The following is a 25,379-nucleotide window of genomic DNA, read 5'->3' as shown; positions in this document are numbered from 1 at the left end:
TGGTGCTTATCCTTTCATGAGGGTTTCATGTGCTAGCCTTCTCTGGTGTTTTGTTGGTCTTCCAGAGATGGGTTGCTCTTCTTCTGTGGTGAAATGGATGTTTTTGTGTTGGGGTGTGCTTGGAGACTCTAGGCTTTCAGACTTCTCTCTTCTTAGTCTTATCGAGGGGGCCCTTTCTCCTATGGAGGTGGAGATTAGGTGGGAGGGAGTGGTTCAACTTCTGTTTGCGGCTAGAGAACTTTTGTGGCGATCGACTTGCCTTCTTTCATGTTTTATTGACATAACTATTTCTCCTATTGAGGTGGAGAGAAGGGTTGAAGGGGATTTTCAATTGTTGTTCTTTGTGTTGCTCGTTGAGGTGAACTATCTTTTTCTTTATGGGGCTTTTCACAGAAGGGTTTGGGTTTCTTGTCTCTAACATGTCTCCCTATTTGTTCGGTGGGTTGAGGGAGCCCGTAAAAACCCTCTTGGCTTTTCTTATTGTTATGTCTTGGTGCTTCATGATCTATATTTTGCATCTTAGGGCCTCTGTGGCGTTTCCTATTGAGGTCAGCCTATCTTCTATGGAGGGAGAGATGGATGTTGCTGGAGGTGACCTAACTCCTATTGAAGTGGAGTTGGATGTTGTTGGTTATGCTTGGAGGCTTTCCAAATTTTTTTGGATTGAAGGTTTTAGGAGCCTTTTCAAAACCCTATTTTGTCGTGGGAGCCCTTTACAACCCACTCTTAAGGTTGAGGGAGCTTGGAAAAATGCGATGTATTGTTCTCTCTTTAGGGCTAGGCTGGATGCTGGCAGTTTTCAAGGGCCCAGTCTAGCCAGTCTCTGTTTTTTGTTAGGATTAGGTTTTGCTGATGATCTACTAATGATTTTGCTTTAGGTTAAGGGTGCCTGGGAAAACCCAGCTTGTTAGCTGAGGGTGCTAGAGAAACCCTTGTTCTCTAACTTTGAGATCTACTAGTTGTTTTAGATCCGTTGGTACTACCATCATGGCTTGTATTGTTCTATCTTTCTAATCTTGTTGGCGTCTATTTAGTGTTGGTTGTTGCCCATGTCTTTGATCTATTTGCTTACAGCATCGCATTGTTGGTTCCAAGTCCGTGTGATTTTCGGGTGTTTCAGATCCCTTCAAACCTATTGTACGGGGTTTTTGGTCCCCTCAAAACATGTTTATCCTAATCAAAAACATAAATATAGTTTCTCCTTACTTTTGAAGGCAACTATAAATAGTCTCGATTGACACAACCATGCTTTTGAAATAAATGTTAACATAGGCTTTGTTAAAAGGGGAAGGACTAATTGTGTAAATTAAATTGTTGCCTGATGATGTAATTGGCACCAAGTTATTATAAATATAAACACATTACAAAATATAAGACATAGAAAATGACAAAGATGTGTAAATTTCATCACTAGAATATGATATAAATTATGAACCGGTGGGATTTGAACCTTGAAAGCAAGAACAACAACAAAACAACTTAACCATCACAACATGCCACTATTGACATAATTTTTACACATTATTAATATTTTAATAAAAATCTTATTTATAAAATTTGAAAGAAAATTATAATATTTTTAAAAACCACAACCTTAAAATTAAATTGTTAACTATATTCTAAATTTATTAGAATAATTTAAAAAAAACTCATTTCTATAAATATAATATAATATTTATAAATATTATTCTAATTATAATCGTACCTCTCAAAATGTGAAATTCCAAATTTTTCCAACACGTTGTAAAATGCCCAAAAAGTCATGATAAATTTAATTCACCTGAAATAAAAAAAGTTTAACAGCTATTCATGATGGAGGCCACCTTCAATGAAAAAAGGTTAACACATTCAGCACGGCACAGCAATGTTGAAACATTTCATAAATGTTGACACTTGGTCATGAACGTGCTTTGAATTTTTGGTTTTTGGTAGGTCAGTTTAATAGGAAACCTTTATTCAACCATACTTCAAATTCAATTCACAAAAACAGCATTTCATATTTCTACTTAGATTACAGATGGCATATTATAACAGTGGTAGTAGGGGCAGGCCTTTTTTTCGAAATATCTATAATGACAATGTTAACACTTTGTCATGAACGTGCTTTGAATTTTTGGTATGCCAGTCTTAATATGAAAGGTCTATTCAGTCAATTAAAATTCAATTCACAAAAATCGCATTCGATGTTCCATCAACTCTTTTTTAGATTACAGATGGCAAAAAGGTGCTAAAACTGTAGAGTAGGATCGAATTTAAGGATGATGTCAGTGATGATGTCAGATCATCAAATAACGATTATAAATTAAAGGGTATTATCCTAAAGAGCACATTGGCCCTCACTTGATTGAGCTTCATATCAAAGTTCAGAAGCCAGGCGTCTTAATGGAGGCAATCAAATCTCAATCCAAACCGGTCCTGGAGATGGAGAATGTGCTTGGCATGAAGGGTGGAGATGGAGAATCTAGCTATGCCAAGTCCTCTTCAGCTCAGGTACACAACGCGCATTTCCATTCTAACATCTTTTCTTTCTACTATAAAAAATTATGTGAAAACTGTATTTGAAAAATTTCTTGGTGCAGCTAAACATGCTTCAAGCTGTGAAACCAATTCTGGAGCGGGCCATTTATGAGAACATGATATTGATGTCTGATGTGGGAGGGATATTTAGGATAGCAGATTTCGGTTGTGGTACTGGGAAAAATACTCTTGTGGTGGCAAACACCATTGTCAATGCTGTGAAACGCTCGTTTGAGGAACATGAGATGCCAGAATTTGAGGTGTATTTCATCGACCTTCCTTCTAATGATTTCAATTCACTGTTTCGAATTTTGCCTCCCCACAGACCAGACTATGCTGATGTTGATAATGATGGTGATAACAATCCATTAGCTGGAAGGTCTTATACTGCAGCGGCTGTGTGTGGATCACATTTCAGACGTCTACTCCCACGGAAAAGCCTGCATTTCTGTCACTCTTCTACCAGTCTTCATTGGCTTTCCCAGGTGAGTAATAAACCATAACTTTTCTATTTATGAGTTTGATGTAGTTGGCTGATGATAAGATAAATGCAGGTGCCAGAGAGTGTTCAGCAGAGAACATCTCCTTGTGTGTACGTTTCAGGCGATTGTGAGGCATCAGTGGGAGCTGCGTATTTAGAGCAGTTTGATAAAGATTTCACAGCGTTTTTAAAGGCCCGGGCAGAGGAGATCGTTGATGGGGGATGCATGTTTCTATCTCTGCCGGGTCGTACTGAAGGAACCCACATAATGGAGGAGCAAGGCCCATTTGGATTTGTTGCGCGTCAAATAGAATACGCATTTGAGGAACTAGTTAACGAGGTTGAGACAATGCTCTCTCATTTTTTCTTGGTTTGTTTGTTTCTCTATAATTCTTTGTAATTTTATCTCTTAGGTAAGGTTTTGTGGAGGGTGTTTTATTTAAAAAAAATTAGTTGATGTTGTTGAGAATTTTTAGGAATATTTTTAAGTTGGTTATTTTATAAATTTAATAGTGTCGTTTAATTTAAAAATTTACACTGCAAAATTTAGGAAAGCTAGTGAATATTTGGATAAAAAATAAATAAATAAATATCTATTTTTTGTTTCTTTCTTTTGTATTCCTGTGGGAATCGAAAATTTGAGATGATTGACAAGTCACAAATTCTTTTTTTCAAGTTAGTCATCCAATTCATAACTCGATGAAAATTTAACCAGCTGAAATCTCCAATCCTAAAAGATAAGAGCTATTGTTTTGTAGAAAAAGATTTGAATTAATCTTGTAGCATATTTTTTTCATGCTTCATGAGACTTCCTAATCAATGATAATAGATCACGAATTCCATGGAATCTCATCTTTTATTTCCTTTTTTTTTATAATTTCAAATCCCAAACTTGAATGGTTATCATATGAGTGCTTAGCTTAAAGGCTACTAATCTATGGGAAAGAAGATTGGATGCTTCTCACAAATAGCAACATAACATTACCTTCTTAATGTAAACATGAGTGACATTTAAGATTATAGAGTTTGTAATTATAAACTTGTAATAAAAAATAAAATTTTAAGTTTTATTTATAGTTATTATTCTAATACGTAATGCAATTTTATTGTTGGCAGGGTATTGTTGAAAAGGAGAAATGGGAATCGTTTAAGATACCTTTTTTTGCTCCAAATTCAGATGAAGTGGAAAGCATTGTGAAGAAAGAGGGGTCATTTGTAGTAAAGTTTGTAAAAACTCTAGAAGGAATTCATACATATAGTATGATAGATTTCGAAAGAGGTGAAGCAAATATTTTTGGGCGATTTATAGCCAACAGTTATAGAGCAGCATTTGAAAATATTGTAGAAGCTCATTTGGGATGCAAGAGATCGACAGAAGAATTGTTTCTTAGAATTGGTAAACAAGCTTCTATTCTAGTAGATGAATACGTCTCCAGAGAAACAAATCTTGTTGTTGCCTTTCTCACTAAAAAAGGAGCACACAACAAGACCTATTAATAGATAATGTCCAAAATCTCTTCATCAAACATTATGAAAAATACAACTAAATTATTATCATATAATAAATGTAATCTATTAGTTTAAAATCTTTCCATTTATTTTTCATGTTCTATGACCAGCTTGCATAGTGGATTAACTTTGACATTCATAGTTGCTCGATTGCATGCATATATCCTAGATAGTAGTTGTCATTATAGTTGGTCTGGCTTCCACTACAAACCGAGTGTTGTATTGTAAGTTAATCATGAAGATTAATGGAATGTGTCTTTAGCCTATTTTATCCATTTAATATTTTCATTTACTTGCATCTTGCTCTCCCAATACTATCATCGCTTCAATTGATCCCCAGATTTTTGCTTGGTATTAGAGCTTTAGAGGCATTTTAACTAATTGCATGTTAGGGATTTTAGTTTGTTGATTGTCCTAGCCAGGAAACATTCATCTTCCTATTGTAGATCATGAAGTTTACGTTTTGTTTAATTATGTAAGTCAACAAAACATCATATTTTATATGACTAATGACTCCATAGACCTACAATTTTATTTGTTTGGGCATGGATTCCTACTAAATTTCCTACTATAGGTCGAAAAGATTGAACAATGGGTTTTGAAAGTAGTTTCATAAATAGTAGTTTGGTATTTTGATCTATGTTGAAGGCATCTCCGATGCTCATCCCTAGAGGGAGATTACTCTTATAAAGGTTTTGATCATTTTGATATGAGATTAAGACTTTTTTTATTTATGATGTTACTACTTTTTGTGATTGGATTCTGATTTGATACCTAGTTAAGCACTAATGCTATGCATGTTCATGGATGATCATAGTTTATTTATATGGATGCCATTAATTACATGGTTTGATTACATGGTTTGATGAGAGACTTGTTATGATATATGTGATTCAATTATTATTATGATCATATGTGGATGATTATGAATGTATATTTAATGCTAACATTTATTTCTCAGAATTGAATTATAGATAAATATGTATGATAACATTGGATGGATATGATTACATGGTTTTTATTTGTATCATTCGATCGCTTTCACTATATGACTTATCATGTTGGACTAATGTTTGTATCTATATCTAGTGTGCAAGTATCTCATGACCAATGGGACAAGGAGTTAGTGAGATGACCTTGTTACGAACCCTATATCGGTGACCTAGTCTGTATGGAGAGTGTAAGGTTATTTATTATGTGTGAGTGTTGTGAAGTGTTAATATAGCATCAAATAATTGGTGTATGTCACAAATGTAGATATAATGTGTAATTAATGATGTGTAAATTCTATAAATGTGAAATGTCAAATATGTTCAATAGGGGATGTAACATTATGTTATGTGAAGTCAATATTGTCTTGTATTGATATGCGATTTATCAAGTCATCTTCACCCTGATTTATACATTTTTAACACCCTAAGCCATAGGACTAGGGGCTGGGGGTATTTTAAAAGCATGAAAGTTGATTACTTTTTAGTTTGACCCCATTCAAATTAAAAAAATTCATTAGTGATGGGTTTGACCAACGATGGAGAACGTGTGAGAAGTGTGAAAGAGTGGAGGACACAATGAAGAACCTAAAGAGATCATGAGGTTGGTGTATGGAAGTAGGGGTTGCTCACACATGTGAGAAAAGAGGAAGAGAGGGAAGAAAAAACTTAGTTTTCAAAAATAGAAGAAGGATTGATTTTTTTAGAAAAATAAAAGTCACAAGCAAGAATGGATGCTCAAAAAGTGTAAGGATTAAGGGTATGAATTTGGAAAAATAAGAAGAGGAATTTGGGAGGAAAAGGCTATAAGAGAGTTGGTGCATTGAACTTCACTCTCCATCAACAAGTAGGGAGGATTCGTTCAGGTCAGTTGTCCAATATTATCTTACATGATTCCCTTTTAATGGTATTTGTTTGTTCTATGAATGTGTAAAATGGTTATTAAGTTGCATTCTTTTGTGTAAAATTTTGTGTTTCATCCTATATGTGTATGTGTATGTGTTGTCATATGTTTAAGGTTGGGGATCATGAGGGATTGTTTTCTCAATGAAAAAATCCAACCCATATATGAGGTTGAGAAAGCTTAAGGAACTATAGGGAGAGTAATTAGATGGTTCTGAGTACCCAAGAAGGTTAATGCGACATCTTATTATGGTAGGGTACAAGTACCCAAGTAGCTTAAAGTCATATATTATTATGGTTGGGTATAAGTAACCATATATTGTGGTTAGGAGATATCGATTGGTGATGTTGATTGTATTGATGTGCTGGAAGCAATGGCTGGTTGACATTCCTGCTATTATGGAGTTGAAAATATGTGGAGGTAGCTCATTGTAACTCTTTTCTAATACTCCATAGATGTGTTCCTTTCTCCCCCTTTTGTCTCTATGAATGAACCTTATGTGTAGACTCCTTAGTTGGGTGATATGTTGTATTTGTGGAAATATGAAATGTCTCCTTGTTTTATCCTGTGTGATGTGCTACCCAGTCATCCTATTGGCTCCCCAAGCTCAAGTGTGGGCTACTTTCCAGCCATATGGTTGGGAGAGAGGTGAACCCCCCTTGGTCATAGAAGGTAGTCTCCTTGTCTATGTACTTGCAAGTTTAACGTGTTCAAGTCTCTCAATAGGGTGGTATGAGGTCAAGAAATAAAATAGATATTGTTGTGTTGCATTACCATGTGGTTATGTTGAACAAGTTTGCATCCAAAATCCATGAGAAGAAGTAGTTTAACTCATGAGTGATTATTACAGATTCTTCTGGATTAGATTGTGTAGAATTTTTTGCATTAACAGTTAAAATCACACTCGGTGATCCATCATCAAGATGATAAAGAGAGTTGAAGGAGAAGAAGCAATTTAACTCATGAGTGATTACTCAAAGTGGTGGTATGGCTAAAAAATAAGCTATAAAATTCATTTCTATTCACTTTGAGGCTTAAGAGGCTCAAATTGTTTAGGCCAATAGTAATCAAGGTTGACATCTCCACACCTCATTGTGGGTTGGTACACACTATAATTAATTGCTATAATTTTATCATTATGAGGAAATTTTAAGCATTTATGAATAGTAAAATGAATTGCTTTCATAGAAGAGAATCAAGGATGTGCCAAATTCACATGAAATTGATCTGATGTAAGAATGATAGTAAAATTCAGATCTAAGAACTTAGTATCGACCTCATGGGAAAAGAAATAGAAGCAATAGTAGGGCAAGAGAAACTATCATACACATTAACCACTACATCAAATTTATCATATTATACTTGGTGCAAATGTAAAGTATCGAAGGTAATACATAGGCCCTTTGGAGGTGTAATTTTATCAACAAGGTTCACCATGTTATTAGACTCAAGGCCAAGGTCAATGGGAGAATATGCAAGAGCCTCAAACTCAACCACATTAGTAGAAATGGAAGGCAAAGGATTAGTAAAGATTTCAAGGTTTTAATTGGGACGAGATACAAATTTGTTTCCTTTTTCATTCATAGAAACTAGAAATATGGTATTGTTATCAATAAAGTCTTGAATTCTACTTCTTAAGGTATAACAAATATTAGTAGCATGATCGGGCAAATGATGAAATTGGCAAAAGGCTTTGGCATCATGATAGGATGGCAAAGGTTTATAGGTATCAATTGGCTTGATGGGATGAAGTTTCAACAAATTTGTATTTACTAATTGTGTCATTATGCTATGCAAAGATTCAAAAAGCGGAGTAAATATTTTTCTAAAATATTTGGATAAAGGAGCCACACCTGATGTCGTGGTTGCCACTTGAGTATTTATGTTGTCATTTAACTTGATGTATTCTTTGTTCAGTTTAAACTTCACAAAATATTATTGAGCACTCTCATTCTGATCAACTAGAGCCATTGAAGGTGATGATTCAAATTGACTCACTTGAAGATGATAATTATGAAGGATTGTGCACAACTACGTAAACAAAGTAAACTCAAAAAAGAGAAGGTCATCCCTAATATCTTTTAGTAAATTTTCTATAAAAATTATTTAGACATCTTGATCAGGCATAGGATAAGTAATTTGAGAATACAAATGTTTATATCTATCAATAAAATCAGTTACTTCTTCTTTAACACCTTGCTTACAATGAATCAAATTAGTCAAAGTAATTTTAGGATCAATATTATTTTGAAATTGTTGAATGAAACCATTAGCTAATTGTTGAAATGATATAATAGAATAAGGAGGAAAATAAAAATACCATTGTAATGATTTATCCTTAAAGGTTTGAGTAAATAATTTAGGCACAAGTCTTTGATCATGAGCAAAGTCACTACACAAAGTTTGAAATATTTTTTCATAAGTCAAGGGATCACTTTTTCCATTATAAAGCTCCAAATGTGGTACTTCCATATGTTTAGGAGGGAAAACATGGACAATGTCATTGGATAATGAGTTATCCACATCAAATGTGGGCACATTAAACTTGGATTGGGTAATGGAAACTAGTTGTTGTTGTAGGGATCAAACAGTTCGAGCTAAGTTATTGGTGGTTGCTTTGGTGGATGGAGTGAAATTGGACATATTGGATTGGGATGGAGGAGTAACATTGTCGTATGTAGGTTGAGGTTGAGAATAATGAGGTGGGCCACTATGATATATAGGTATGGGAGATTATTGGGTCAAATGGAAGACTCATGCAAGGAGGTAAAAAATTATTTTGATTCACAAATTTGTGCCCTTGACTAACATGTGTAGTATTAACATTTTGTATGGAAGAAGTCATGATAAAAGATGTGAATGTAGGAAGACTAGGCAAGGATGTAGGCATAGGAATGGAATGGTTGACTTGACTATTAGCTTGAGTGTAACCAAGGACTTTGGCATAACATTTTCTAAGATTTTGCGAAGATCAAGAGCTCAATGAAAAGTAAAAAATAGAGACAAAATATAGGGCAAGAATAAACTGTATTCTCATCAATAGATAAATGATCAAAAGATCAATAGTCATTACATACAATGAATATGAGCCTACATATATAAGCAAGGAGATATGGATATGTGAGCACACAAACATTACATGTGGCTCAATAAGAAAAAGGGTTAGGTAGGAGAAACAATAAAATATTCCACATGAGATGGATCACCCACCAAAGGTGGAATTATCATTCCACAATAAGTGGATATGATAAAGTAGTAACAAGATCACACCATAAAAGGTGAAAATTCTCCTACACACACTATCCCAATGTGGCACAAACACACAAGTGACTCATACCCAAACTACTATGAAATGCATTTCCTAAGTAAACTTAAGTAAGGTGTAATAATATCTAGGATGGATAATTATTTACACAACCACCCCCCCTCAAGTGCAACTTAGGGGAATGCACTTAAGTCTACAATGCAACTAAGCAATGCAAGATGGGTCCCAGCTACAAGCCCATGTTAGGTACTCATGTACAAATTCAAATGCATGCAAACCAATGCAATTGAATCTCTCACAAAGCGAGGAAAGAGAGAAAAAACCAATGGGAAGAAACCCTCCCCCAAAAGAGAGTTGAAACCTATAAAAGAGAACTCTCATAGAAGCATGTGAGGAATGAAACCCCATGTGAGGAAAAGGTCCCCCCCCCCCATATGAGAGAAGAAGAGAAGCTAGGAAGCCCCCCCTCAATGTATAATTTGCACCAATGATAGAAGCTCAAGAATGAATGAAGAAATTGCTCCATGAACATCGAACAATATTCCTCCCCTTAGGAAGAAACAAAACCAAAGGAGTATCCATGAAGTCTCCTTAATCATGAAGGGAAGATGTATGAAAAAACTCATGATGAATAAAGTCTCTGAAAACTGGTCAAGTTTCCCAATGTCGATGCTGAAAATTACCCCCTCCAAAGGTGGTAAACTGCTCCACACTGCTGAAAAAGGCACTCCAAGATTTAGTGGAGAAGAATGTAGAACAATATCTAAAGAATCACATGTCTCCTCAAAGAATAAAGAGGCCTCCTCCAGCTGTTGTACATAAGTATCCACAATCATATCAACCTCGAAAGAATGATCATGTAGAGAATGAACAATAATGTCAAAGTGTTCCCTCGCAACAATCAGAGAAGGATCATCTTCATCAAAGAGAAGATGAATATCATCAATGATGCCTCCCAAATCTATAATGTAGGATTCCACAAACAAACCTGCAATGTTTGTCAAGTAATCATCCCATGAAACTGAAGCTGGAAGACAATGAATATCCTGTTGCACTGAATCACATGAATTCAAAACTATCGCACTATCCACATCATCACGTGCAATAGGTGATGTGATATCAATAGAAGCAGATTAAAAACAAGGCTTAATAATGGGGTCACATGTGAGAATCCCCAAGTTCAAGTACCCAAAGTTCTCCTCAAAATCTAAATCATCACAAGAAGTGTGATCATGTGTAGAATAATCATATGTGAGATCATAATCATCAACAAAATATGAAAAGGAGTATAACCAAGATGCATGATCAACCACCCTAGTTGCAATGATAGCTCTAGTCTCCAAGTCTCTAATGAAAAATGACTCAGGTGTGAACTTCACAATTCTCTTAGTTGCCCCATGTGTGATTTGATAGATGAAAAGGAGATTATTTGTCAAGTGGGGTACACACAACACATCATTGTGTTGGAAAATGCACACTCCAATGAGAAATTGTAGGTGATTGAAGGTATTGTCATTGATAGCAACCTTGCAATCCTATGGCACCAGCATCAGTAGACTCTACACTGACAATTAGTTTATCGGCAGCGGCGAAGATGATTATTGGCACCCCAGCCGATAGGATTTTTTTTATTGCATTTTGTATTTAATTGTAATATCATTTTGTAAGCCGACAAGGCGAATTATAATAGGACTCATATATAAGTATGAGATCTTATAGATCATTTGTGTAAGTAAGAATAGGTAGATGTGAACATGTGAATATTAAGGCAGATTTTGGAGTAAGGTTTATGGTTATTTTATGAGCTTAAACTAGTACTAAACCTTACATAGCAGATGCTAAACCAAAGCAATACATTATATTGGATTTGCATAATCCATTTTGTAATTCAGTGAGACTTTCCTTTTGTAATTAAGCAGTGAGCTTTAGGCAGTTGGCCTTCCTGCATGTGCAGGCCCCTATTGTAAGTAATATTCATTTATTGTCTAGTGAGTGAATATTGTGGGTCATAAATCCCACCGATGTTTTTCCCACAGCAGGTTTCCTCATTAAAAATATTGTGTTATGGTGTTCTTTCTATTTTGTTCTTATTGTTCTTATTTATTGCATTAATTCTATTTTACCGATACACTGTTTTGGAATGCAATTTATTTAATAAGTTCAGAAAATACATTTACCGATTAGATACTGATTCACACCCCCCTCTCATTATCTTTGGGAATCCTAACACATTGAAGGAGTTATCCCCAATGGCAATAGATCCTTTCCCAATCACATCCATGTATGTATGATTTCCCATCAAAATTTGCGGCATGGTGCAAGGCTCAAATGAAGAGAACATAGACTATGAAGATGCCATATGATGAGAAGCCCTTGAATCTAGAAGCCATCTCCCTGAATCATTACTTGTAGTAGCACAAAGAGATTTTCATTTTCTTGTCCCAAAAGAGTGAGTCTTCCCACTTGTTGAAGCCATGAATGCTTGCCCTTTCTATTTTGAATATGTGGAAGTGGAAGTGGAAGTTGATGAATCATCCTTCTTGTAGACATTAGGCAAATCAATGTTATACTTTTTGAGGATGTGTGAGAGCTCATCAATCTTCTTAGAGTGGCAACGATGATCCTTATGACCAAAATTTTTACAATAGGCACAAGTAGGTCTCTCCCTCTTTGGTGAATTTTCCCTCTTGGAAGAGGTTGAATCTCCTTGTTGCGGAGAAAGTGATTCTTTGTCCTTAGGCTTTGATTGCCATTTCTTCTTGGTTGAGTTTTCCTTTCCTTGATTTCCTTTGTTCCCTTGGTTTGCCACTAATGTTTGAGACTTATAAGTCTTGAGAATGCCCATGCTTATCAACTTAGTTTGTTCCATCATCAACATTTTGGTGAAAGCATCAAATGTAGGCATTGTGTATCTTGAACCCATTGTCATCTTATGGGTTTGGGAACAAGAAACAAATGATGCATATTCTTGTGGAAGCTTTCCCATCAAATTGAAGATCAATTGAGTATCCTTCTTATCAATGCCACAATCCTTGAGTTGTGCCCTTAACTCTTTTGCCTTAGTGACATAATTTTGTATAGTATCAAAATTCTTGGGATCTAACATGGTGAAATCACTATTAATTTGATATCCCCTAATCTCATCAACTTGACCAGACAAGTCTTGAAACTCTTGACAAGCATCCTTGATTAGAGTATATGTTTCAATATGAAAAATGAGATCCTTTGATACATACTTTCTTAAGGTACCAATTTCCATGATATTTTTAGTGAGCCAATCCAAGTGACCAACATGATTAGCCTTAGGATCAGCAGGAGCAACAATAGTTCCATCAATATAATGAGGTAGTCCTTTTTCCATAAGTTTACTCGGTGCTTCAATTTTCCAAGTAGTTAAGAGAGGAAACTTAGAAGAACCCATAGCAACAAAAAGGAAGGAACACAAGAGCACAAAAGCCCAAGATACACTCCCCCAAATTCAATCAATTAAAGTACCCCCCAAAATGATGATTTTGGCACTTTATATGTAGTGCGTGTACAATAGGTCACTTAAAAATAATGGAAAGGTGGACTTCTTATTTTGTTTTACAACTGCCCCAATAGTCTGAGAACTAGAATGCAAAATACCAGCAAGGCCACACAAAAAATGACCATATGTTGAAAGTACAATATCTACCCAAAATCACTGCAAAATTTTAGCATATTATGAAATTAGATGAAAAAATATGCACTTTCAAAAAACATGGCACCTAAAAAGGATTTCGTATGAGCACAAACGGAGTCTTGGAAGTTGTAGAAACAAGGATTGGACAGGTATAGTCACCAAAAATTGAGATTTATGAAAAATGTGTCCATTAAAATCAAAACCTAATTCCACCATGAGAAAGTACACGAAATTATAGACCATTTCAAAAAAAATTGCACCAAAAAAAGAGCAAAAATGAGCAAGATATGGCCATTTGAAGTTGAACAGCAAAATTAAAAAAGCTCAACAGAGGGGGCTTGCCAAATTTTCAAAAAATGACGATGTCATAAATTCACGATGTTAAATTTGATGGTCGTATAACCATCACAAAAACTTCACCTCCCCGCTGACTAGGCATCCGTACAGTACGGACTTACGACATGATGTACTCCGATTAGCCTGCAATGCTAACATTTTGTACGGTCTCTCTGCATGGTAGGATGACTATGTAGTCAACAGCAGTGGGAGACCATCGGTGGAGTGAAATTTGTTAGTGTTCAAGCTGCGGCGAGAGACCAGCGCTAGAGGTCGGGTGCCAGACGTCGGACACCGGTGGTCGGGATGGACCACGGGCGCCAGCAAGGATACAGTGATGGCGGTCGGAGGATGCAGCGTGGTTGTCGGCGGTGAGGTGAGGGAGCAGTGCTGGCACAGGTGGCGGCCGGGAGTGAAGGCACTAGCAGGGATGTCGTTGGCACAGAAGTCACTGACATACAACATGGGCCCCTATAGAATTGAAATTTTTTTTTGCAAATAATAAAATGAATTTTTGCAGATTTTTTTGTTTTTTTAAAAAAAAAAATTCGAAAATCCATACCATACCACCCAAATTGAGCAAAATTTTTCCTCCAAGCCCGAAATCTTTCACCAAAATAGGCTGAATTTATACTCAAAATTCATGGAAATGACCACCTGGATGCAATGGTGAGGTTGGATCTGGTCTAGGACACCTCCAAAAGATTCTTTTCCTCAGATCTGCCTCTTGACATCGCAATAATGTGTCTCAAAGATGAATCAATGATGCTCTAATGGCTCTTATACCATGTGATATTTTGCCAAGATCAAGAGCTCAATGAAAACTACAAAATAGAGACAAAGTATAGGACAAGAATAAATTGTATTCTCATCAGTAGATAAATGATCAAAAGATCAATAGTCATTATATACAATAAATATGAGCCTTCATATATAGGCAAGGCTATATGGATATGTGACCACACAAACATGACATGTGGCTCAATAAGAAATGAGGGTAGGTAGGAAATAGGTGTGGTAGGTAGGAGAAATAATAAAATATTCCACATGAGGCGGATCACCCACCAAAGGTGGAATTATCACTCTACAATAAGTGGATATGATAAAGTAGTAACAAGATCACACCTTAAAAGGTGAAAATTCTCCTACACACACTATCCCAACGTGGCACAAATACCCAAGTGTCTCATACCCAAATTACTATGAAATGCATTTCCTAAGTAAACTTAAGTAAGGTGTAATAATATACAAGAGAAATAATTATTTACACCAACATTTTTCAGAGTCCTGATATTAGTGTCAACAATATAAGCAAGGCCACACAAAAAATCAACACCACATTTATCGCTTTGAACCATTCTTTTTAATCCTTCAATCAATGGGATTGTCTTACTTTTCGAGTCTTATTGACTCATCCATTGTTCAAGATTTTCAAATTCATTTTCAATCTTATTAAATGGGTCAATGGAAACCCTAGTTAGTGATTCATCTATATCATGAGAATTATGGAAAGAATGAGGATAAATGACATCATTTCTTCCATTAAAGGAACCACCAATATTCTCATGAAACAAGTTATCCAAATTAGGCTTGATATCCTTAGTAATTAAACTTTGGGAAGAATTAATTCTACAACTTCTTCTCATGGGAATATTTTAGTTAGTAATAATGGTAGTAAAACGAGGGGAATTTTAATTTGAAATTGTAAAGTGGAAAATTGAACCCTAGTGACTCTCCACCTAGGTGAGAGAGATGAAGTCACTAGGATGATTTTCAGTTGGGAGAAACTTTACATTCAAAAGAGGGACTTGAATCCACTAGATCCAAATCTAAGGGGAACAACGATATGAATTCAAAGTGGATTGCAATGGTTGGAAAGTGATTTGCCCTTTTTTTTAAATAGATATGTTGACTTGTTGAGTATGTAGAAAAGGGAGATAAAATGAATGAAATGAGGAGCTATGAGTTTGGGATCGCGCTGTAATTTCAGATCTAAGATATTTAAACTAATACGGATCTATCCTAAAAATTTGGATAAAAGTCACAAGGACCGTGTTGAAAGTGCACATGGTCCTCCGAAAAATTTGCGTGCCAAAAAGGGTTTTTCCACCTCTGCAAATGGAGTCCAAACCTCCAATTATAGATGCGCACCTACAACCTACACACAGAAAAGAAGGAAAGAAGGGAAGAAAGAGAGAGATGAAGATGAGATATACAAATCAATATCACAAGGAGTATAAGACATCACTAATTTTGAGGAACAAAATCCCCCAATCTTAGGATCTTAACTCACTCAAACATATGCAAGAGCACACAAAACAAAAAGAACAAGACAAACGAAACAAGACAAAGCACAAAAGACATACGACAAAAAAACAAGACCACACATCAACTAGCGGAAGAGACCTTGATACAAACGTCCCAAATAACTAACTGAAACACAAAGACAAATGCCATCACATAAATACCAATAATCATATAAAATAGAAAAGTTGGCATCATCCATGAACCATCAATATTAAAACTATGAGCTCACGAGAGGAAGAAGAGAGAGGACATGAATACAAACTTTGGTGATACATGTGAAGAAAGGCATTCACAAGAGGAAACCATGGACATCTTTCCCCTACAATTAGGTGATCCATGGAGAAAAGGGAAATGGAAAACTAGCCCCTATAGTCTATCTAGGTGATCCATGTAAGAAAGGCGTGACATCTCGCTCTAAGAGACCATGCTCTGTTTCTGAGAATAATCACATTGTATAAAAGAAAAAGTGGTGACATCTTGCTCTAATAGGTTGTGCTCTAGTTCTCAGAATAACCCACTGTACAAAAGAAAAGTGGTGACATCTCTCTCTATGTGGTTTCCCTCTCATTCCAAGAATGACCCACTATACAAAAGAAAAGTAAAGACATCTTTGTCTAAGAGGCTGCCCTCTTGTTCCGAGAATGACCCACTGTATAAGGGAAAAGCGGCAACATCTCCCTCTAAGAGGCTATACTCTAGTTCCAGGAATGTCCCACTGTACACAAGAAAACTAGCGACATTTTACTCTAAGAGGTTGTCCTCTGGTTCCAAGAATGACCCACTATACAGGAGAAACCATGCATGAGAGAAACATAGTACAAAAGGAGCAGTGTGGGTGCCCCTCCCTTAAGATGTCAACATTGTTCAATGTTGATATCTTAAGGTCGAACAAGGATACCTACCTTCATTGCAAATAAAATATCCATTATGCAACAATGTCATAAATCCAAGCAAGAGAGGGAATAATCTTCAAGAAAAGGTAAGATAGTTGAAAAGAGATATCTTGTTGTAAGTGTAAAAGAGATCCTTGGAGGAAAATAGATATTTGTTCAAAAGACATCTACCCCAAAGAGGAGTTGTCTTAGACAAATATAACATCTTCTAGAACGAAGCACAAAAGAGAACAAGAATGTAATCCTTCCTCCTATTTCTAGGTGAAAGGGATTCTTGAAGAAGGATGACTCACTTTTATCCCAATGTGGATGGGTGAATTTATTATAGGAGTACATTACCAAATGTAAAAGAGGTTGTAGTCAAGGAATTACACCTCTTGTATAATACAGAGCCCTTGAGAAAACAATAACTATTCCATACAAGGAAAGACATCAAGTAATGAAAATCACATCATCCCAAAAAAAGGAAAGAGTGGATCCTTAAAGAAAGGAAGAAAAAGAGAGATCATCATCCCCCAAGTGTAGAAACAATGAGAAGAGATTACAAAATTTTCTAGAGAGAGATTAAACATAAGAAAATGAACAATGAACTTACTTGAACATATGCAAGAAAAGACATTAGTAAATGTAAAACACACATCTCAAGAAGTGGTAATTTTCTAAGAGAAGAGAGAAAGAACAACACATACTCCCCAAGAGGGACTAGTCATAAGAATATACCATTGTTAGAAATGATAATTACATATGAAAAATGCAGCCCCTAAAGGAAATAATGATAAATGAGATAGAAGAAAGAGAAAGGAGTGAAATCCTCCCCCCCCCAAGTGAGAAGAACAAGGATAAATATTAGATTTCTTCTAATGGAGATCATTTTCAAATGATATGCCTTCCTAATGGACTGAATCCTCTCAAGGAAGGGTCATGTACATTACAGGAGACCATTCCATGCTAGGGACATATCATATTTGTAAATAATCGAAACCATAGAATAAGTTTTCCAATAGAATTAAGAGAAGAAGAAGAATTGTATTAATCATTAAATATTCTCCTCTTCAAGCAAAGAGGAAAACTAAAGAATAGTTATATTCTCTCATTAGAATAAATCTATGCAAGAAAGGAGATCTAATAATGAATAATGCACTAAGATAAATTAATGGAAAAAAGAAGTGAGCCTCATGTTGCTACCCCAAAGTACTTAAAATTGAAACAATACCACCACAAATGATAAAGAGCCCCCAGTTACGTTGGCGAGTTATGTCATAGGGTGAAGAGCAACATGAGAAGAAAAGAAGTGCTAAGGCACCATGTTCATGTCAAGGAAGACAGCTAGATCTATTGTAAGAGAAATTTGTGCATGATCTATTTCTTTTGAATAAATTTCCTAAATGCATGACATTTCCCAAGAGAATGCAAATATGAATAATAAAAAAATGCAATATTCCTCACCTTTCACTTGCTTAAGATTCTTGTTTGGATTTTTAAGAGGAAAGGAAATATTCTTATTGTATTTTAATCTCCAATATATTCTTGTAGCTAGTCTATCAGGATGATAAATGTGTTTTAAGTCCTTTTCTTGACATGAAAGAGGAGGATTATTAGAAGAAGAAGGTTTATCATCCACAATTCTAATTTTGCCACTATTGATGCCATCTTGAATAGATTTTTGAAAATCATGGCAATCATCATCTCATTATGATCATGGGTTTGATGAAATGATAAAAAAGGACGTTTTGAAGAAGAAGCATTCTTGCGGGCTGTTTTGATTTGTTTCTTTTGAAGATAGTTCTTAAAGTTTTCTAGCCTAAGGAGTTCATCCTTAGAGAGAGCAGTTTCGCTTCCTAGGCCTTTTGTATTAGCTTGCGTAAGAGGGTTTATAGGGACACAGATTCCTTGTTCAAATGTCCCAATTCATTTTCCTCTAAAACCTTGTTTTGTTATTATATTAAAGCCACAACTATAAGAATGTTGCAAATGGGAAGTTGGGGGAATAAGATCATCAATTTCTGTGAAACCTGATGTGCAAGGTGGAATGAGAGGTTTTGTAGATGAAGAAGGAATATAATGGGAAATGATAAACTTCTTTCCTTTGTTAGGATTATCCTTTTGGGGAGATGTGGGATGAACATCTTCATCATCTAAAGGTTCATCTTTACTCATTTCTATACGAGGGGAAAGATCATGAATAAAATGCATAACATCATGCTCTCTTCATATACTTTGATGTTGAAGATAAGTCCTAGAAGAATAAGAAGGGTATAAAGATGTAAGAATATTGATATTATGATTTTCCCCCTCACTCAAGGGTATGTGTATAAGAAGAAGATGAGCCCATATTGGTTTCCAATGCTTGCTCTTTTTCAAAAAGATCATTGGTTGATATAGTATCTCTCATCTTATTCACACAAGATACCCTAGGAGAGGTGGAAGAATTAGGGTTTCTCGAGTGGTGATCTAAAAAAGCCTTATGGTGATTAATACATAAAATGCATTGTTTTAATAGCATCACCATAATTCAAAAAAGTTACATGAAAGCTTTGAGATCAAATTGAAAAGGATGATTTTGAAATCTAAGCAATTATATAGTAAGACCAAGTGCTATGAATGAAAAGAAGCAACATGAAATAAAGAAATCCATTATAAAACACATGATTATAATAAATATATGTTAAAAAAAATGTAATCATATGTAAAATAGGAAATAAATTTGATCCATTGATTGCCATTGAAAGACACTTAATTAAAATCTTAATTTACTTGGAAGGAAGATCAATTAGGACCTTTTTATGAAAATTAATTTAAAACTTTGGTGTGGAAATTTGAATTTTTATTTGACCTTAAGGGGTGCAAAAATTGATGAAGTATGCCAATTTTTTGGATTTAAGCAGAAGAATACAATCAATTTTGACTCTCGAAATTTTGGGGGAAAAGCTAGGGACTGTATGCAAAGTGCACTCGATCCGACCAACTTTTTTTAAAATTTTCAAGAATGATAAAAATTATGATTTTAATGCAGAATCCAAAAAAAATAGCCAATTTGGAGATGTCTAGATCGGTCAAATTAGAAGTCAAAGGTCGAAATAGAAGATTCTTAAAAATTAGGGTTTTGCTTTTTAACCACTTAATTTTCAAAATGAAAAGATAAATTTGAATTGAAATTTTGAAATAGTGATTAGATCTAAAACAAACAATTAAAATTATAAACTTCACAAGCTTATTTTTAAAAAAATGAAAAATTAGGGTTTTTATGCAATTGACCTATAAATTTTGTAAAAAGATTAAACTTAAAAATGAAAGTTTGAAATTCAAATTGCAATAATTCAGATCTAACAATAAGAAATCAGAATTAGAGTGTAAGATGTTTGGTTTACCAAAATGTAAAGTGGACAATTGAACCCTAGTGACTCCCCACCTAGGAGAGAGAAAGGAAGCCGTTAGGATTTTTTTCACTTGAGAGAAACTTTACATTCAAAAGAGGGACTTGAAACCACTAGATCCAAATCCAACGGGAACAAGGATATGAATTCCAAGTGGATTGTAAGGGTTGGAAAGTGATTTGCCCTCTTTTGTAAATAGATATGTTGACTTGTTGACTATGTAGAAAAGGGAGATAAAATGAATGAAATGAGGAGTTAGCGGTTTGGGATCATGCTGTAATTTTAGATCTAAAATATTCAAACTGATACGGATCTTCCCTGCAAGTTTGGATAAAATTCATCGGGATATTGTTGAAAATACACACGGTCCTCTAAAAAATCTGCACGCCAAAAAGGGTTTTTCCGCCTCTGCCAATGGAGTCCAAACCTACAATTATAGATGTGCACCTGCAAACTACACACAACAAAGAAGGGAAGAAGGGTTGTGGATAGGGGTTTGCCTCAGTCAAACCCTGGTTGAGGAATCAACCTTGAAAGAAAGTAATTGCAAATGCTTAAATGTAAATGATGGAAATGTATACTTTGTATATCAGCAACTAATGATGATGATTGCTTTGCTTCTTGAAGGTAATCACAAATGTTGTATGAAATGGCATGTAGCATGACAAAACCTTAACACACACATATGAATTCAAATGAATGTTGAAATGTTTCTCCAATGGATGAATGAAGAAGACACATGAAGAAGAAGACTTGAATGCTTGATGAAGACCTTTTGTTTGAATTTCTCTTATTATCCTTATCTTGCCTATTTTTTCTTATCGAATGAGGGAATTGAATCTCCTTTTATACATGCCCAACAAAATTAATTTTTATCCATTGTAGGTTGGCAAAGAGAGATTGAAATCCCTAAAGAGAAAATTGAGCAAAAGGGGCCAAATGGACCCATCTGAGGGCCTCCCTAAGGGGGAGGATAGGGGTGCCATGCCCCTTTCCTGACCTATCTTAGGGTTCGAATAGGGGCTTAAGGCAGTTAAGGGCTAAAATGGGAGAAGACTCAGGATGACGATGCAAAAAGGGGTCTCAATTGAATACAGAGATGCAATGGCATAGGTGAGGGCTTAAGATGTGGTTGAAATTGCGGGGGTCACAAATTTAGGATGCTACATAAATTTAAAATTATGATTAAACAATGCAAAATTTTATAAAAATTGATTGATTAACCAATTAATTAAGTAATTTGATTTGTGAATCTGAAAGATCAATGCATCTAGATCATACTATAGCATATCATAAAGATCAAATCTGAAACAAAGTTGAGAAATTATGGAAACCATGTGTAAATTTTAGAATTATAAATTCAACCACTAAATTTATGTAATTCAATTGAAAATAAGATACATGAGTGCAAATTTTAATTTTATATTGCACAAATAATCAAATATGAAATAATTAATCCAAATTAGGCAACCCACAAGTTCAATTTTAGTGTTAAAATTAGCATTTTGTGAACTTAACCTCTAAATTTTTGTAACACAATTGAACTTTAAACTTGAAAAATATAAGTTTGAATTTTTAAATACATATACAATCAGATCTGAGCACATAAATCAGAAATTATGATGTAAGATGTCTGGTTCACCAAAATGTATAGGTGAAAATATTAGGGTTTCACCCAATTATGTAGTAAAACAACTAACACCCAATATTTTCTTAGATACCAATTACATTAAAGAAGGGTGAATCTAATAGATCTAGCCTCAATCTAAAAAAATATGGGGCTGAGAATTCTGAATAGATTTTCTACATTGGATTTTGATTCCGTCTTTTAAGTTGAATTATGAAAATGCTGAAATTAGGGTAAAAGTGTGTAAATTGAAGCAATTATGAAAAAATAGTGAGCTATAGCCATCAAACAAAGTCTTGAACCTAGATTTGAGCAATATGTGAGTGTTTAGATCTAATTCCAAGAGATTGTCCTAAATTGTCAGGACCAATGGTTCTCTAATTATTTTTCTATCCAAAGGGGGACTAGTTCATCTTCGTGAATAATGTCAATCCAGAAAGTTATGGCTCCATACCTATTCTTGCAAATAGTAGAGAAGGGGAAATGGTTAGAAATAGGGGTTTGTATTAGGTCAAACCTTGGTTTTGGAATTAACCATGAAATAGAATTAAAATGTAAATGAATTGCTTGTTCGCAACAATGCAAAAAAACTTAGAGGGGGGGGTGAATTAGTTGGCACAAAAACTTACTGCAACTTAAAATATAAAACTAATCTAATTATTAACAGTTAAAGCATGAAACAACACCACATCAATAACACACATAACACCAATATTTTTGATGTGGAAAACTCGATTAAGGGAAAAACCATGGTGGGAACCTACTCACAATGAGTTAATACCTTGTTAGGATTAAAGGAAGTATTACAATGGGGAGTGCACATGCATTTAGGCACACTGCCTAGAGTTCACTGCTGAAAATAAGAAAGCTAGAAAGGCTAAAACCTTTAGGAAAGGCTCACTACCTTACAAGAAGTCTCACTGACTTACAAAAACATTTAGACAACAATCCAGATCACATGAACTATGAAAAATAACATCTCCATATGCTTGAGTACAGTTTCAGTTAAGCACACAATCTACTCTACAACACTTTTTCTCTCCTTCACACTTTTGAAAGATCAAATCACTTGTTCGCACATACAACTCAAAAATACACACTCGCAGACATTCATAGACATGATTATTACATTTATTTATACAAACCCTCAACCCATGAAATATAAGCCAACTAAACCCTCAATAGAAATAATAAAATAATATCATCACTTGATTGATCAGATGTTGAATTGATTAAATGTCTATCAAAATGACAGGGGTAGACCTCCTTTTATACATGCTTGTTCGAAAAAAAAATGTAATTTTCTGACATGAGCCCACACTGTATCAGGATTCCCACTCATTTCAATTGACCATTATGAGGCCCCAAAATGGACTGTGATTGGGATGAACAAAGCGTGGGCAAATTGGTCCTCACTAATCAGAGACATGGGAAATTGGAGAAGAAAGAAAGAGTGTTGAAAAACATGAGTTTCGTGGATGGTGTGAGTAGAATCAAAGTCCAACCATGCCTAAGGAGATGAACGCCAAGGTGAGGGCCCAAATGTGGACAAAATTGTAGGGGAGTACAATTTAGGATGCTACAATTAGAAATGTGAAATTTTATGATATAAGTATAAGAACTGAATAGATATTGAGATACATTTTCTTGAAGCATATGTTAGCAACATTATCAAATCCTTGTCTAGAAATAAATGACATTACTCATTGCATTAATTTCTTGTTTGTGATTTGCAAATTTAGAAGCCTGTGGTTACTATTCTAGTTCATGTTAAATACATTAATTCCTTTTATTGATTAGATTTACTCATTGTATTAAGGATACATTGACAACAATTATTCAAACTCTTTTACCATGGCATCACATTATTATCAATGAAGGTGGTGTAAGCAATTTAGTGCTAGGTTATGCACACTATAGGATGGTTGCAACTAATTGGATTTCATATCTTGCAAACCTCCTAACTATAGGACAAATGAAAATAAGAATCCTTTATCCATCATTTTATTTCTTAATTTTTGTTGCATCTTAAAGAAAAAAATTCACAAAAATGGATAAGGAGCAGGTTAAGTTCATCATCTATGTCTTCTTCATGATCCATGTATTCTTTTGTACGTTTTTTAGATAATTTTTTTTTTTGTATGATAGTTTTCTTTAGTAATAAAATGACTCAATTTTTTTCATCTTAGATAATTTCCAATATAATAATCAAACGTTATTTTGTATCCTTTGACTAATTTAGTAGTAAAATGAGTGTTTGGGATACCAAAGTGCACTTTATGAATTTTTTTGAGTGTTGTAAATTATTTTGTATTGATTTATTTTATTTATTTATAAATGGGATTTGAAATATTGAGCTATATCTTTTCACCATTTGAAAAATTAAAGTTCTCTTTACAGATTTTCTAAGTCAATTTATCTATACTCATCAAGATAATATTATTTGTGTCTATCGCATCATGGAAATAGATTATTTCCTAATTTTTATAACATCCCTATTAACTAATCCTATATTTATAGTATAATAGAAGTTTACTAGTGTGATTTCCTAATTTTTATAACATCCCTATTAACTAATCCTATATTTAGACCAATATTTAACCAAGACATAATAAAAATAATATATCTACTTAACTGAAAGTACTACAATAATTCACAAAGCAATAAACAAAATGTTCTTCCAATCTTGAAAAGAAATTTGTTCAAATCATTTATAATATAATACACAATACTCATACTTGTCAAAAACCGAAATAAATGTAATTAGGTATCTATGGATAAAATACAGTAATACTTTTCTTTGAATGTATCTTATATTATCTTAATTTTTCTCATCTAATTTAGTGTTTGTCAAATGTACGTTCCAAATTGCTTGAAGACCACCACATGCACCGTATAACACTATGACATTCAACATGTAAATTATTAATTTGTATTTAAAATATTTATTTACTAAATAATAATTAAATTTATATTAAAATGATATATTTGAAAAATAAAATAATAATTTATTAAAAAATATTTAAATTTTAATTTAAGAGAGAAATCTTTTTCACACATAGATGTATGTATGTATTTGTATATATTTATGTTTATGTACATTTACAATATGTAATGTGGCATATAACTGCTTAATAATTTATTAATTAATATATGATAGAAATATTAAAAAACATACATTTAATTTAAACTAAATAAATAAACCTTTCAAATTAGGTGTATTGCAAGCATCACCCAAATTTCATAGTTGGCAATAAAGAGTTTTGAGAATATAATTTGTTTATTTACTTCATCAATTATTTTTATAACTACTAACATACCATTTTTTATTTATAAATATTTAAAACTTGGTGGTCCCTTACAAAAGATAAGGTCTAGAAACTTAATGTTTTTTAAATCTATCAAAGGTTGGATGTAGTTCTTTATAGATTTTTTTGTCTTTGATATACAAATAATAATTTTTTTGTACAATCTATGTTAGTTTGATTTTAATCATAATATAGATTCTTTTAT

The 25,379-nt window shown here is 34.1% G+C and overlaps 1 protein-coding gene across 1 annotated transcript; it reads left to right on the top strand.

Moving 5' to 3' along the window:
* Nucleotides 1-2,315: 2,315 nt before the first annotated feature.
* LOC131072275 (probable jasmonic acid carboxyl methyltransferase 1) lies at nucleotides 2,316-4,531 on the top strand. The gene is made up of 4 exons (XM_058008409.2): nucleotides 2,316-2,490; nucleotides 2,580-3,002; nucleotides 3,072-3,338; nucleotides 4,115-4,531. Exons 1-4 carry the CDS (start codon nucleotides 2,383-2,385, stop codon nucleotides 4,493-4,495), a joined length of 1,179 nt encoding a protein of 392 aa, XP_057864392.1. The 5' UTR covers nucleotides 2,316-2,382; the 3' UTR covers nucleotides 4,496-4,531.
* The last annotated feature ends 20,848 nt before the right edge of the window (nucleotides 4,532-25,379 follow it).

Source organism: Cryptomeria japonica, chromosome 5 (genome assembly GCF_030272615.1).
Source record: "Cryptomeria japonica chromosome 5, Sugi_1.0, whole genome shotgun sequence".
Taxonomy (NCBI): Eukaryota; Viridiplantae; Streptophyta; class Pinopsida; order Cupressales; family Cupressaceae; genus Cryptomeria; species Cryptomeria japonica.
The sequence above is the reverse complement of the archived record's forward strand: the minus strand, read 5'-3'. Positions and strand labels throughout refer to the sequence as shown.